A 15972-nucleotide genomic window follows, 5' to 3' on the forward strand; every position below is an offset into this window, starting at 1 on the left:
GTGGCCTCTCCCCTTGCGGAGCCCAGGCTCCGGACACGCAGGCTCAGCGGCCATGGCTCACGGGCCCAGCCGCTCCATGGCATGTGGGATCTTCCCAGACCGGGGCACAAACCTGTGTCCCCTGCATCGGCAGGCGGACTCTCAACCACTGCGCCACCAGGGAAGCCCTATAGCCAATATTTTGCAATGGCTATAGATGCAATGTAACCTTTGGGAATTGTGGATAACTATGTTGTGCATCTGTAAATTGTATGGCATTATGCAACATCTATACTTCAATAAAAAATAAAATTAAAAAAAAAAGAAAATCATGGCTTTCTCCATAGATGTAGACTGAATAATGGACCCCAAAGATACCTAGGTCTTAATCCCTGGACTCCATGAATTTTATCTTTTATGGAAAAAGAGTCTTTGCAGATATGATTAAGTTAAGGATATTGAAATAGGGAGATTATCCTGGATTAGCTGGGTGGGCCCTAAATGCAATCACAATCTAAGAGACAAGCAGAGGGAGATTTGACACAGAAAAGGAAAAAGCATGTGACCATGGAGGCAAGATTGAGTAATGTGACCACAAGCCAAGAAACTCCAACAGCCACCAGAAGCTGGAAAAAATGAGGAATTGATTCTCTCCTAGAACTTCCAGAGGGAGTGTGGCCCTGCTGACACTTTGATTCCATCTCAGTGAAACTGATTTGGGACGTCTGAACTCCAGGACTGTAAGAGAATATATTTCTGTTGTTTTAAGCCACCAAGTTTGTGGTGATTTGTTACAGCAGTCGCAGGAAAGTAATGTAAGGCCAAAAAAGATTTTGACAGTATTCAACACCCATTTCTGATTTTAAAAGAAAGTCGAGAAAATAGGAATTGATGGTACTCTCTTAAGATGAATATACTGAATATATATTCATGCCCATATCTCCACTACTTTATACTGGGGGTATTAACCAATACAGTTTGAGAAGATAAATCAATTAGAAGCATAAGAGTAGGAAAAGAAATAAAACCATCTTTACTTGCAGATAATATAACACAAATAGAAAGATTCTGTCATTAAGATGTCAGTTCTTAGTTAATTTTAAAACACAATGCTGGGGAATTTCCTGGTGGTCCAGCGGTTAGCACTCGGCACTTTCATTGCAGGGGCCCTGGTCCGGGAACTAAGAACCCTCGAGCCACGCAGTGCAGCCAAAGAAACACAACATAATATTATCCCAATAAAAATACCAACAAGTAATTTTTTTTTTTTTTTTTTTGCAGTACACGGGCCTCTCATTGTTGTGGCGGCCTCTCCCGTTGCAGAACACAGGCTCCAGACGCACAGGCTCAGCGGTCATGGCTCACAGGCCTAGCCACTCCGTGGCATGTGGGATCTTCCCAGACCAGGGCACGAACCAGTGTCCCCTGCATCGGCAGGCAGACTCTCAACCACTGCACCACCAGAGAAGCCCCAACAAGTAATTTTTTACATAGTAAACAAAGTTCACATGGAAAACATAAAAATACAAAAATAGCAAGGAAAAAACTGACAAAAGTTATGAGGGAAGCCAGCCCTACCAGACATTTAAACATATTATAAATGCTGCATAATTAAAACAGTGTGGTACTGGTGCATAAATAGCCACACAGACCAGTGGAATGGAATATAAAATCCAGAAATAGACCCAAGTACACAGAGAAATTTAATATATGCTAAAGGTAGCTTCTCACATCACTGGGGCAAAAATGGAATTTTTCATAAGTGGTTCTGGGACAACTATTAGCCACTTAGAAAATGATAAAAATAGATCCAAACCCCATACTATATACAAGAAATTCAAAATAGATCAGAGATCTTAATGGAAAAACATGAAACCATACAAGTACTAGAAGTAAACATTCAAAAAGGTTTTCTAATCATAACAAAATCCAACTGCAATAAAAGTTTCATAAATTTTATCACCTAGGGAATTCCCTGGCCGTCCAGTGGTTAGGACTACACACGTCCACTGCAGGGGGCATGGGTTTGATCTCTGGACGGGAAACAAAGATTCCGCATGCTGCAGCATGGACCAAAAACAAAAAAAATTTGATCACCTAAAAAGAAAAACTTTTCATAGTAAAAATAACAATTAAGACACACCTCTTAGATAGCCTCATCCACCAGAGGTCAGACAGCAGAAGCAAGAAGAACTACAATCCTGCAGCCTGTGGAACTAAAACCACATTCACAGAAAGACAGACAAGATGAAAAGGCAGAGGGCTATGTACCAGATGAAGGAACAAGATAAAACCCCAGAAAAACAACTAAATGAAGCAGAGATAGGCAACCTTCCAGAAAAAGAATTCAGAATAATGATAGTGAAGATGATCCAGGATCTCAGAAAAAGAATGGAGGCAAAGATCGAGAAGATGCAAAAAATGTTTAACAAAGTCCTAGAAGAATGAAAGAACAAACAAACAGAGATGAACAATACAATAACTGAAATGAAACTACACTACAAGGAATCAATAGCAGTATAACTGAGGCAGAAGAATGGATAAGTGACCTGGAAGACAGAATGGTGGAATTCACTGCCATGGAACAGAAAAAAAAATGAAAAAAATGAAGACAGGGCTTCCCTGGTGGCGCAGTGGTTGAGAGTCTGCCTGCCAATGCAGGGGACGTGGGTTCGTGCCGCAGTCCGGGAAGATGCCACATGCCACGGAGCAGCTGGGCCCGCGAGCCATGGCCGCTGAGCCTGCATGTCCAGAGCCTGTGGTCCGCAACGGGAGAGGCCACAACAGTGAGAGGCCCGTGCAAAAAAAAAAAAAAAAAGAAATGAAGACAGCCTAAGAGACCTCTGGGACAACATTAAACGCAACAACATTCGCATTATAGAGGTCCCAGAAGGAGAAGAGAGAGAGAAAGGACCAGAGAAAATATTTGAAGAGATTATAGATGAAAACTTCCCTAACATGGGAAACGAAATAGCCACCCAAGTCCAGGAAGCACAGCGAGTCCCATACAGGATAAACCCAAGGAGAAACACGCCGAGACACATATTAATCAAATTGGCAAAAATGAAAGACAAAGAAAAATTATTGAAAGCAGCAATGGAAAAATGACAAATAACATACAAGGGAACTCCCATAAGCTTAACAGCTGATTTCTCAGCAGAAACTCTACAAGCCAGAAGGGAGTGGCATGATATACTTAAAGTGATGAAAGGGAAGAAACTACAACCAAGATTACTCTACCCGGCAAGGATCTCATTCAGATTTGATAGAGAAATCAAAAGCTTTACAGACAAAAGCAAAAGCTAAGACAATTCAGCACCACCAAACCAGCTCTACAACAAATGCTAAAGGAACTTCTCTAAGTGGGAAACACAAGAGAAGAAAAGGACCTACAAAAACAAACCCAAAACAATTAAGAAAATGGTCATAGGAATATATATATCAATAATTACCTTAAACGTGAATGGATTAAATGCTCCAACCAAAAGACATAGGCTTGCTGAATGGATACAGAAACAAGACCCATATATATGCTGTCTAAAAGGACCCAATTCAGACCTAGGGACACATACAGACTGAAAGTGAGGGGATGGAAAAAGATATTCCATGCAAATGGAAATCAAAAGAAAGCTGGAGTAGCAATACTCATATCAGATAAAATAGACTTTAAAATAAAGAATGTTACAAGAGGCAAGGAAGGACACTACATAATGATCAAGGGATCAATCCAAGAAGAAGATATAACAATTATAAATATATATGCACCCAACATAGGAGCACCTCAATACATAAGGCAACTGCTAACAGCTATACAAGAGGAAATTGACAGTAACACAAGAATAGTGGGGGATTTTAACACCTCACTTACACCAATGGACAGATCAACCAAAATGAAAATATATAAGGAAACAGAAGCTTTAAATGACACAATAGACCAGATAGATTTAATTGATATTTATAGGACATTCCATCCAAAAACAGCAGATTACACTTTCTTCTCAAGTGCACATGGAACATTCTCCAGGCTAGATCATATCTTGGGTCACAAATCAAGCCTCAGTAAATTTAAGAAAACTGATATCATATCAAGCATCTTTTCTGACCACAACGCTATGAAATTAGAAATGAATTACAAGGAAAAAAACATAAAAAACACAAACATATGGAGGCTAAACAATACATTACTAAATAACCAAGAGATCACTGAAGAAATCAAAGAGGAAATCAAAGAGGAAATCAAAAAATACCTAGAGACAAATGACAATGAAAACACGATGATCCAAAACCTATGGGATGCAGCAAAAGCAGCTCTAAGAGGGAAGTTTATAGCTATACAAGCCTACCTCAAGAAACAAGAAAAATCTCAAATAAACAATCTAATCTTACACTTAAAGGGACTAGAGAAAGAAGAACAAACGAAACCCAAAGTTCGTAGAAGGAAAGAAATCATAGAGATCAGAGCAGAAATAAATGAAATAGAAACAAAGAAAACAATACCAAAGATCAATAAAACTAAAAGCTGGTTCTTTGAGAAGATAAACAAAATTGATAAACCATTAGCCAGACTCATCAAGAAAAAGAGGGAGAGGACTCAAATCAATAAAATTAGAAATGAAAAAGGAGAAGTTACAACAGACACTACAGAAATACAAAGCATCCTAAGAGATGACTACAAGCAACCCTATGCCAATAAATTGGACAACCTAGAAGAAATGGACAAATTCTTAAGAAAGGTATAAGCTTCCAAGACTGAACCAGGAAGAAATAGAAAATATGAACAGACCAATCACAAGCACTGAAATTGAAACTGTGATTAAAAATCTTGCAACAAAAAGTCCATGACCACATGGCTTCACAGGTGAATTCTATCAAACACTTAGAGAAGAGCTAACACCCATCCTCTCAAACTCTTCCAAAAAACTGCAGAGGAAGGAACACTCCCAAACTCATTCTATGAGGCCAACATCACCCTGATACCAAAACCAGACAAAGATACTACAAAAAAAGAAAATTACAGACCAATATCACTGATGAATATAGATGCAAAAATCCTCAACAGAATACTAGCAAACAAAATCCAACAACACATTAAAAGGATCATACACCATGATCAAGTGGGATTTATCCCAGGGATTCTTCAATATGTGCAAATCAATCAATGTGCTATACCATATTAACAAATTGAAGAATAAAATCCATATGATCATCTCAATAGATGCAGAAAAAGCTTTTGACAAAATTCAACACCCATCTATGATAAAAGCTCTACAGAAAGTGGGCATAGAGGGAACCTACCTCAACATAATAAAGGCCATATATGACAAACCCACAGCAAACATCATTCTCAATGGTGAAAAACTGAAAGCATTTCCTCTAAGATCAGGAACAAGACAAGGATGTCCACTCTCACCACTAGTATTCAACATAGTTTTGGAAGTCCGAGCCACGGCAATCAGAGAAGAAAAAGACATAAAAGGAATACAAATTGGAAAAGAAGAAGTAAAACTGTCACTGTTTGCAGATGACATGATACTATACATAGAGAATCCTAAAAATGCCACCAGAAAACTACTAGAGCTAATCAATGATTTGGTAAAGTTGCAGGATACAGAATTAATGCACAGAAGTCTCTTGCATTCCTATACACTAATGATGAAAAATCTGACAGAGAAATTAAGGAAACACTCCCATTTACCACTGCAACAAAAAGAATAAAATACCTAGGAATAAACCTACCTAGGGAAACAAAAGACCTGTATGCAGAAAACTATAAGACACTGATGAAAGAAATTAAAGATGATACCAACAGATGGAGAGATATACCATGTTCTTGGATTGGAAGAATCAATATTGTGATAATGACTATACTACCCAAAGCAATCTACAGAGTCAATGCAATCCCTATCAAATTACCAATGGCATTTTTTACAGAAGTAGAACAAAAAATCTTAAAATTTGTATGGAGACACAAAAGACCCCGAATAGCCAAAGCAGTCTTGAGGGAAAAAAACGGAGCTGGAGGAATCAGACTCCCTGACTTCAGACTATACTACAAAGCTACAGTAATCAAGACAATATGGTACTGGCACAAAAACAGAAGGATAGATCAATGGAACAAGATAGAAAGCCCAGAGATAAACCCACTTACCTATGGTCAGCTAATCTATGACAAAGGAGGCAAGGATATACAATGGAGAAAAGACAGTCTCTTCAATAAGTGGTGCTGGGAAAACTGGACAGCTACATGGAAAAGAATGAAATTAGAACACTCCGTAACACCATACACAAAAATAAACTCAAAATGGATTCGAGACCTAAATGTAAGATTGGACACTATAAAACTCTTAGAGGAAAACATAGGAAGAACACTCTTTGACATAAATCACAGCAAGATCATTTTTGATCTACCTCCTAGAGTAATGGAAATAAAAACAAAAATAAACAAATGGGACCTAATGAAACTTAAAAGCTTTTGCACAGCAAATGAAACCATAAACAAGACGAAAAGACAACCCTCAGAATGGGAGAAAATAGTTGCAAACGAATCAACGGACAATGGATTAATCTCCAAAATATATAAACAGCTCATGCAGCTCAATATTAAAGAAACAAACAACCCAATGCAAAAATGGACAGAAGACCTAAATAGGCATTTCTCCAAAGAAGACATACGGATGGCCAAGAAGCACACGAAAAGCTGCTCAACATCACTAATTACTAGAGAAATGTAAATCAAAACTACAATGAGGTATCACCTCATACCAGTTAGAATGGGCATCATCAGAAAATCTACAAACAACAAATGCTGGAGAGGGTGTGGAGAAAAGGGAACCCTCTTGCACTGCTGGTGGGAATATAAATTGATACAGCCACTATGGAGAACAGTATGGAGATTCCTTAAAAAACTAAAAATAGAATTACCATATGATCCAGCAATCCCACTACTGGGCATATACCCAGAGAAAACCATAATTCAAAAGGACGCATACACCCCAATGTTCATTGCAGCACTATTTACAATAGCCAGGTCATGGAAGCAAACCTAAATGTCCATCGACAGATGAATGGATAAAGAAGTTGTGGTACATATATACAATGGACTATTACTCTGCCATAAAAAAGAATGAAATTCGGTCATTTGTTGAGACGTGGATGGATCTAGAGACTGTCATACAGAGTGAAGTAAGTCAGAAAGAGAAAAACAAATATTGTATATTAACGGATGTTTGTGGAACCTAGAAAAATGGTACAGATGAACCAGTTTGCAGGGCACAAGGTGAGACACAGATGTAGAGAACAAACATATGGACACCAAGGGGGGAAAGCCGCGGGGGGATGGAGATGGTGGTGTGTTGAATTGGGTGATTTGGATTGACATGGATACACTGATGTGTATAAAATTGATGACTAATAAGAACCTGCTCTATAAAAAAATAAATAATATAAAATTCAAAAATTAAAAAGAAAAAAAAAGTAAGTTGAACTAGATGCAGCATGATCCTATAAAAAAAAGAATGAAATTAACAACATAAACATAATTGAAAAAGTTAGAGAATATAAAATGTAGAATAACAGCTAAAGTACTAATATATAAATAATTCTTTGAAACTGATTGAAAAGAACCCCAAAATGGGCAAGAAATATGAACAGATGATTTACTTTGGGTGTATGTGTACCTTAAATATATAGAAAAATATACAAGCTCACCCATAAAAAAGAGAAGTGCAAATGAAAACAACTGAAATACCATTTCTCATCCATCAGAATGACAAAATTAACAAGTTTGACAACACATTGTGTTGACAAGACTGTGGGAAACAGCCACTCTCATATATTGCTGGTGAGAATGAAAATTGGTTCAAACTTTAGGAGAGGAAGTTCAACAATATCTAACCAAACCACGTATGTATTTACTTTTATCTTCTTTTTAAGATTTTTTTTTGATGTGGACAATTTTTAAAGTCTTTCTTGAATTTGTTACAGTATTGCCTCTGTTCTATGTCTCAGTTTTTTGGCCTTGGGGCACGTGGGATCCTAGCTCTGGACTAGGGAAGGAGCCCACACCCCCTGCATTGAAAGGCAAAGTCTTAACCACTGGACCACCAGGGAAGTCCCTGTGTTTACCTTTTGATCCAGCTATCCCACTTCTAGGAATGTACCCCTAAAGATACACCTCCAGCAAAACCAAAATACATATGCACAGGTTATTCACTGCAGTACTGTTTGTAACTGGGAAATTTTGGAAACAACCTAAGTGCTCATATATAGGAGAGTGCTTGATAAAATATGGTACATCCACACAATGAAGTTTTATGCACCTATGAAAAAGAATGAGGAATATCTCTAAGAACAGATATAGCATGATTTCCAGTCTATATTTTAAAGTGAAAAAAGCAAAGGGCAAGTTTTTATACCATAGAAATTGGCAAAGGCTGCAAATCCCAGTTTTTATCCACTGGAGACCCAGTTGTTAACCATTTAGCAGCACACCACCTGAAGGGATTGGGAAATATAGCAAGCAGGGTAAGGCTAGAATAACCTTGTGACATTGGAATGGAACTGGAGGTATCATTATGCATACATACATGTATTTCCTTACTCTGTCTGCTGAGAGAGCCTAGAAATATGACATGTAGGGTCAATGAGCATAACTAGAGCACAAATCCTGGTTTCTAAATACTATTCTCTACGAAAAGGAACCTGGGCTCTTTGGAGAAATGGAAGATTCCAGGACTGGGGCAAAAAAATGTCATACTAAGCCTGTAACATCTTGTGCCAGAAAGCATGGAAGTGCTCAAAGAATGATGGGGATATTTCAAAAGGACACAGGATCCAGGATAAGAGGATCCAGTTTAAAGGGGATCCCCACTGTCCAAATCTAGGACAATCTGAGCATCAAGATAAATTATTGTATAATAACATAATCCATTGAACAAAATAAGAATCCATAAATCCACACTAACAGAGAAAGAGAGAGACAGAGAGGGACAGAGAGAGACAGAAAGAGAGAGACTCTTCCTTCCAGTAGAATGCCAACTTTATTATGTAGATGGAATTAGAAAATCACCACACAAAGACTTGTACATGAATGTTCACAGTAGTTTTATTTGTAATAGCCAAAAACTGGAAATAACCCAAAAGTCCCTTAAAGGTCAATGAATATACAAACTGTGATATGTCCATAAAATGGAATACTACTCAGTAATAAAAAAAAACAGACTATTTACACACGGCAATATGGACGAATCTCAAAATAATTATGATAAATGAAGGCAAAAAAAGAGTACTTGTTGTGTTCCAATTACATAAATAACAGAAAATACAACTAACCTACAGTGACAGAAAGCAGATCAGTGGTTGCCTGGAAGAGGACTGATGAGGTAGGAGGGATTTCAAAGGGGCAGAGGAAAGTTTGGGAGTGATGGATATGTTTACTATCCACTATCTTAACTGTGGTGACAGTTTCATGGGTGGAACACACATGTCAAAACTTATTAAAGTGTATACTTTAAACATTAGCAGTTTATTATATGTAAATTATTCTTCCATAAAATTGCTAATATTCGAAAATCACTATTTAGGAACCATCCTAAATAGTTGATTAAGAGTAATAATTGGGGCTTCCCTGGCGGCGCAGAGGTTGAGAGTCCGCCTGCCAATGCAGGGGACACGGGTTCGTGCCCTGGTCTGGGAAGATCCCACATGCCGTGGAGCGGCTGGGCCCGTGAGCCATGGCCACTGGGCCTGTGCGTCCGGAGCCTGTGCTCCGCAATGGGAGAGGCCACAACAGTGAGAGGACCACGTACCGCAAAAAAAAAAATAATAATAATAATCAATGGATGTTAAAACTAATGGATGAAAGTTTGAGCAAAGTGGTATGTTTACATATTTTCAAGGTATTTTCCTGTAATTACAAAGAGGAAAGCAGTAATTTTACAGTGGAGAAACCTAGAAAACATCACTGGAGTAGGCTGAATAATGACCCCCTAAAGACGTCTACAGCCTAATCCCCAAACCTGTGAGTACGTTTCCCTACGTGACAAAAAGGACTTTACAGGTGTGATTAAATTAAGGATCTTGAGATGAGGAGATTATCCTAGATTATCCAGGTGGGCCCAGTGTAATCACAGGGCTCATCATAAGAAGGAGGCAGGAGAGTCAGTCAGAAATGTGAAGAAAGGTGCAGAGGTCAGAGAGAGAGATTTGAAGCTGCTGTGCCGCTGGCTTAGAGGAATGGACCACAAGCCAGTGAGTGCAGGCAGCCTCAAGAAGCTGCACAAGGCAGCGGCTCTAGAGCCTCCAGAGGGAACCAGCCTTGCTGACACCTTGATTTTAGCCAAGTGAAACTCATTTCAGACTTCTGACCTCCAGAACTATAAGATCATAAATTTGTGCTGTTTCAAGCCTCTAAACTTGTGGTAATTTGCTACAGCAGCAACAGGAAACTAACACAACAACCTTAACCAAAGGGTCAAAGTTAACACAACCAGTAACAGGACACATAAATATCACATGCCCCTGATATTGAGAATAACACAGCATCACTTCTGTGTAGCTCATGCCAAAAACAGCTTGAATCTAATCATAAGAAGGAAACAGGCAAACTCAGATTGAGGGACATTCTACAAAATAACTGCCCTATACTCTTCAAAAATTTCAGTCATAAAGAACAAAGACTGAGGAACTGTTCCAGATTAAAGAAGACTGAAGAGACCGGACTAAATGCAACACAGAGTCCTGGATCAAATGAAATGTTTTCTTCTTTAGTTATAAGGACATTACTGGCACAGTTTAAACAGGGTCTATATGCTCGCTAATAGTATTATATTATCATCATGCTGTGATTAAGCAGGAAAATATCCTTATATTAGGAAATATACAATGAAGTATTTGTGGATAAAGGGAGATCATGCCTGCAACTTTACTTTTAAGTGGTTCAGAAAAAATAAATGTGTGTGTATATATTTTATGTGTGGATAGATACACAAACATCTATATGTATGTGTGTGTACATATATATGTATATGTATGTGTGTGTGTTTTATATATATATATATATAGAGAGAGAGAGAGAGAGAGAGAGAGAGAAAACAAAGTATTAACATTTGAGGAATCCAAGTGAAAAGTAAATAGAAATTCCCTGTACAATTTTACAACTTTTCTGTAAATCTAAAATTCTCTTTCAAAGTTAAAAACTTCCCATAACAAAAGACACTCTAAACAAAGTAAAATGACAAATTGAGAAGAACAGAAATATTTATTTATTAATATTTTTTTTATTTTTATGGCTGCGTCGGGTCTTAGTTGTGGCACGTGGGATCTTTCGTTGTGGTGTATGCGCTCTTCGTTGCGGTGTGCGAGCTTCTCTCTAGTTGTGGCATGCGGGTTTTCTCTTCTCTAGTTGTGGCGCACAGGCTCCAGAGCTCGTGGGCTCTGTAGTTGTCATGCAGGGGCTCCAGAGCACATGGGCTCTGTAGTTTGTGGCATGTGAGCTCTCTAGCTAAGGCGAGCAAGCTCAGTAGTTGTGGCACACGGGATTAGTTGCCCTGCGGCACATAGGATCTTAGTTCCCTGACCAGGGATCGAACCCACGTCCCCTGCATTGGAAGGTGGATTCTTTACCACTGGACCACCAAGGAAGTCGCAGAGTAGAGCAGAAATATTTAATCAAGGATTAATGTATACAATGAGCACCTAAAATCCATCATATAAAGATGAACAACCAATTTTTTTCAAATAGCTAAGAGATATAAACAGACAGTGCTCTTAAAAAGAAAAACAGGGACTTCCCTGGTGGTCCAGTGTCTAAGACTCTGCGCTCCCAATGCAGGGAGCCCGGGTTCAATCCCTGGTCGGGGAACTAGATCCCACATGCATGCCACAACTAAGAAGTCTGCATGCTGCAACTAAAGATTCCGCATGCTGCAACGAAGATCCCACATGCGGCATGCAAGATCCTGTGTGCTGCAATTAAGACCCAGCGCAGCCAAATAAATAAATGGATAGATATTAGAATAAAGCAGAATTACACATAGAAACATAAGAAGATATTCACAATATATTGTTACAAGAAAACTGAAAGTTGCATATATGAGCCCATAATAGGTGAGCTTATATATGTTAAGAAAAATGTATAACTTCATTATATATAACAGCAAAGAGAAAAGTCTAGAAGCAGACATACCTCACATTTACTAGTGGCAACCTCTATTTCTGAACTGATTGGATTCCTATAACAAAATTGGACATAAAACTACAAACAAGTTCATATTTTACTAAATACAGATTAATTCATATTATGCATGGTGAGATCATGGCTTTTTGAAAGACGATTATCCCTGTAAATTTAACATAGAAGGCATAAGATTTAGAAGATGTCAATATTCAGAAAGTTGGCTGTCTGACATTACTCATCTAACCTTTAACATGATCCAAATCTCACACACGTGTGTGTGCGCACACACAGACACACACACACACAACCCTCAGGGCCACGAGACATTTGACTTACAAATCCCCTGGGAGAGAAAATATGAGAATTGAAGATAGGTGTTTTAATTCATAGGGAACACCAGACCACCCCCAAGAGCACTGCTAATGTTAGTGCTACGGCTTTTCTAGTTAATAAAAATAAGTTAAAGGTTTGTAGTTTACCCTGAGAGGTGCATGACTATACACATCACAGGGTAAAAACCAGTGATGTGTCAGTGCCCAGAAATACAGACCCCAAAGTCCTCTTCCTGGTCCACGGCATTCCAGAGAATTCCCAGACATGCCCAGGACACTGTCCAGGCCTGGGAGGCAAGCAAGTACCAGGAAGAGGTTGCACCTGAAACTGAAAGTAGGTCCTCAAATATGGGACCAACAAAATCCAAGGGAACAACAAACTCTAGCAGTCCCGCCAGGAAAGCCAAGAAAGCAAGCCAGTTCAAAAACCAAATGTACTGCCAATCCTGCCCAAAGCAAATACAGCCAGGAATCCAAAGTAGGTCAAACCCAGGGGAATGGCCACAGTGACTGCACCAGCTGACTCGTAGCCCCTCCTACTCCCGGTGGGAAGTTTGGGCCCAATCCAAAAACATTCCCAACAGCCTCTGACACGCTTCATATCACACCCCCACTGCGATACAATTTTGAAGGGCTTTAATCTCTATCTACTACCCTTCTGGTTGACCCACCAGGCAAACTGGGTACTCAAAGGACAGTAAGTTTTGAAGTCTTAAGACAATACATAACTGTGAAGATTCTTAAGTGGTCTCATCCCTGCTGCATACACAGCTAGGATGCTGTCACAGTGGCTGTCTGGGATGTCACAGTGGCTAACTGGCAAACCTCAACTTAACTCCTTATCCTGTACTCAAGTAATCCAGATATTCAATTGCCTGGATCTTTTTCTGTGACAATTTATCTGAAGTAAAGGAACTGCAAGTTAATAGAAAATATCTACTGTTAATAACTTTCTTAAGGTAAAACCTGGCCTCAGTGCATTCATTCCTGTTCATTTTCCTCCATCTTATCTCCATCTCTGAAACCCCAATGCTTAATCAGAAAAGTCCTCAAGAAAAATTCCCTTATATTCTCTGGACTTCGATTATCCAAAGCAAAATTAGACTTATAATTTCTAACAAATTTTGAACCAAAAATGAATCAGGGTCAATTATCAATTGATCAGAAAGTATTGCTAATCAGAATATCCCATTTCCTAAACAGTCTAGGTAATCGAAGAGTCTGTTTACTCTCCCACAGTGTTTCAGCCTTGGCATGCTGGTGTATCAGAAGACATCTTAGAGCTCAAGTAATCTCCGTCCTTTAACCAATGAAGAAACTGAGGCCCAGTCATAACATTCTTTTCTTTTTTTAAAAAAATAAATTTATTTTCAGCTGCGTTGGGTCTTCGTTGCTGCACGTGGGCTTTCTCTAGTTGCCGCGAGCGGGGGCTACTCTTCGTTGCGGTGCGCGGGCTTCTCATTGCAGTGGCTTGTCTTGTTGCGGAGCACGGGCCCTAGGCACACAGGCTTCAGTAGTTGTGGTGCACGGGCTCTAGAGCACAGGCTCAGTAGTTGTGGCTCATGGACTTAGTTCCTCCACGGCACGTGGGATCTTCCGGGACCAGGGCTCGAATCCATGTCCCCTGCACTGGCAGGCGAATTCTTAACCATTGCGCCACCAGGGAAGCCCCCAACATTTTTAACTCAAGTAGAAATACATAAATGCAAAAAGTGTTACTCAACCAGCAACATGCAAATAAATGCAATAATCTCCAAATTTGCACATCAGGCTGATTAACTTTGATCCTGAGGAATAACACCAAGTAATACATTTTTTTCATTCCAGAAATCACTCATCCTCTGTCTCAGTGATTCAGCTTTCCCTGACCCCTGAAATATGTGACTCTTGGTTCTACTTGTTCCTACTGACTATAAAATAGACAATTTGGGTTGACCTTGAGGCTTTTTCAAAGTTTTAATTTAAATTTAGTTAAGTTGTACGTTTAGTTTATTTTTAGTTTCATCACTGCCGTTTCACTGAGGCCAGCCCAAGTTCAGTATATTTAGGGTTTTCTGTACTTCCTGTCCATGAAATTTGGGAATGAGAATGTTTTCATATTCAAATTTCAGACTTATGTGTGAATTAAATGTCAGGATTTTAGAAGCGAATAAAAAGTAGTTCTTCCAGTACATGTTCATCTGAGTCCACTGCCTTTTCTCCTTTTCTAACTCACTGATTTCTCATCCAGCTTGATCCAGTGAACATCTTGCATGAATTTGGAGCACAGAGGATATTCAGGCATATTAGATGTGAAACACATGTTAAAATGACATTCAACTGAGCTGGATCTGACTCACTGAAACTAAATCTCAACTAAATCAAGTTTAAAACTTATGTCCATGAAAACCTACACACAGATGTTGATAGCAGTTTTACTCATAATTGCACAAAATTGGAAGCAACCAAGATGTCCTGCAATAATAGGTGAATGATAAACAAACTGTAGTACATGCATACTATGGAATATTATTTAGCAATAAGAAGAAATGAGCTATCCAGCCACAAAAAGACATAGGAGAATCTTAAATGCATATTGCTAAATGAAAGAAGTCAGTCTGAAAAACCTACATACCTTACGATTCCAACTATATGACATTCTGGAAAAAGCAAAACTATGGAGACAATAAAAAGGTTGGCGGTTACCTGGGGTTCAGGGGAGGCAAGGAAGGATGAACAGAGGATTTTTCAAGTTAGTGAAACTATTCTGTATAATACTGTAATGGTGGATACATGGCATCACTCATTTGTCAAAACCCATAGAAAACGAAAAGTGAACCTTAATGTAAAGTACGGACTTTAGCTAATAATATTGGTGCAGCAATTGTACACACTAATGCAAGATATTCAGGTGGACCCAACGTTAATCACAAGAGTCCTTAAAAGAGAGAAGCAGAGTGATGTGATTGCTGGCTTTAACAATAAAAGAGGGCCAGTAGCCAAGAAATGAGGGCAGTCTCTAGACACAGGAAAAGGCAAGGAACAGATTTTCCTCTTGAGCCCCCAGAGGGAATGCAGCTCTGCAGACACCTCAACTTTAGCCCAGTGAGATTCCTGCCATCCAGAACTGTAAGATGATAAATTTGTGTTGTTTTAAGTCACTGAGTTTGTGGTAATTAGTTGTAGCAGCAATAGGAAACTCATACACTCTATTTCCTTCACTGCTGTCACCAAGATCCTTAACTGTATGATACGTGTATTTGGCCACCATGGGATTCACAGACTAGAATATAAACTCTTAAAATCTCGTGTCATGTCTAGCACAGAGTAGGTGCTCAGCAAACACTCATTAAAGGCAAGATTTCTCACCCCAACCCTAACAGGTATCATCATCCAGGTGTTTCAGATGCAGACACAGAGACTCAGAGAGGTAACATCACTAGCCCAAAGTCACACAGCAATAGCATACATAGCCGAACAGAGATTCAAAGCCACATTCACCCAGTG

At 39.1% G+C, this 15972-nt stretch overlaps 1 protein-coding gene across 2 annotated transcripts in view; it reads right to left on the bottom strand.

Moving 5' to 3' along the window:
* PSTPIP2 (proline-serine-threonine phosphatase interacting protein 2) overlaps positions 1–15972 on the bottom strand; it is a 92901-nt gene that overhangs the window by 54618 nt on the left and 22311 nt on the right. Inside the window, exon 1 of one of the 2 annotated variants that reach the window (XM_089895123.1) lies at positions 15101–15139. The exons of the other annotated variant lie outside the window; for it this stretch is intronic. Coding sequence (XP_089751249.1) covers positions 15101–15124 — 24 coding nt within the window. The 5' untranslated portion in view covers positions 15125–15139. Of the gene's footprint in view, positions 1–15100; positions 15140–15972 lie in introns of those variants that run through there. 2 annotated transcript variants of the gene reach the window in all.

This window comes from Delphinapterus leucas, chromosome 14 (genome assembly GCF_059928025.1).
Source record: "Delphinapterus leucas isolate spDelLeu-1000000601 "Yukka" chromosome 14, BTC_Dleu_Yukka2, whole genome shotgun sequence".
NCBI classification, from domain to species: domain Eukaryota; kingdom Metazoa; phylum Chordata; class Mammalia; order Artiodactyla; family Monodontidae; genus Delphinapterus; species Delphinapterus leucas.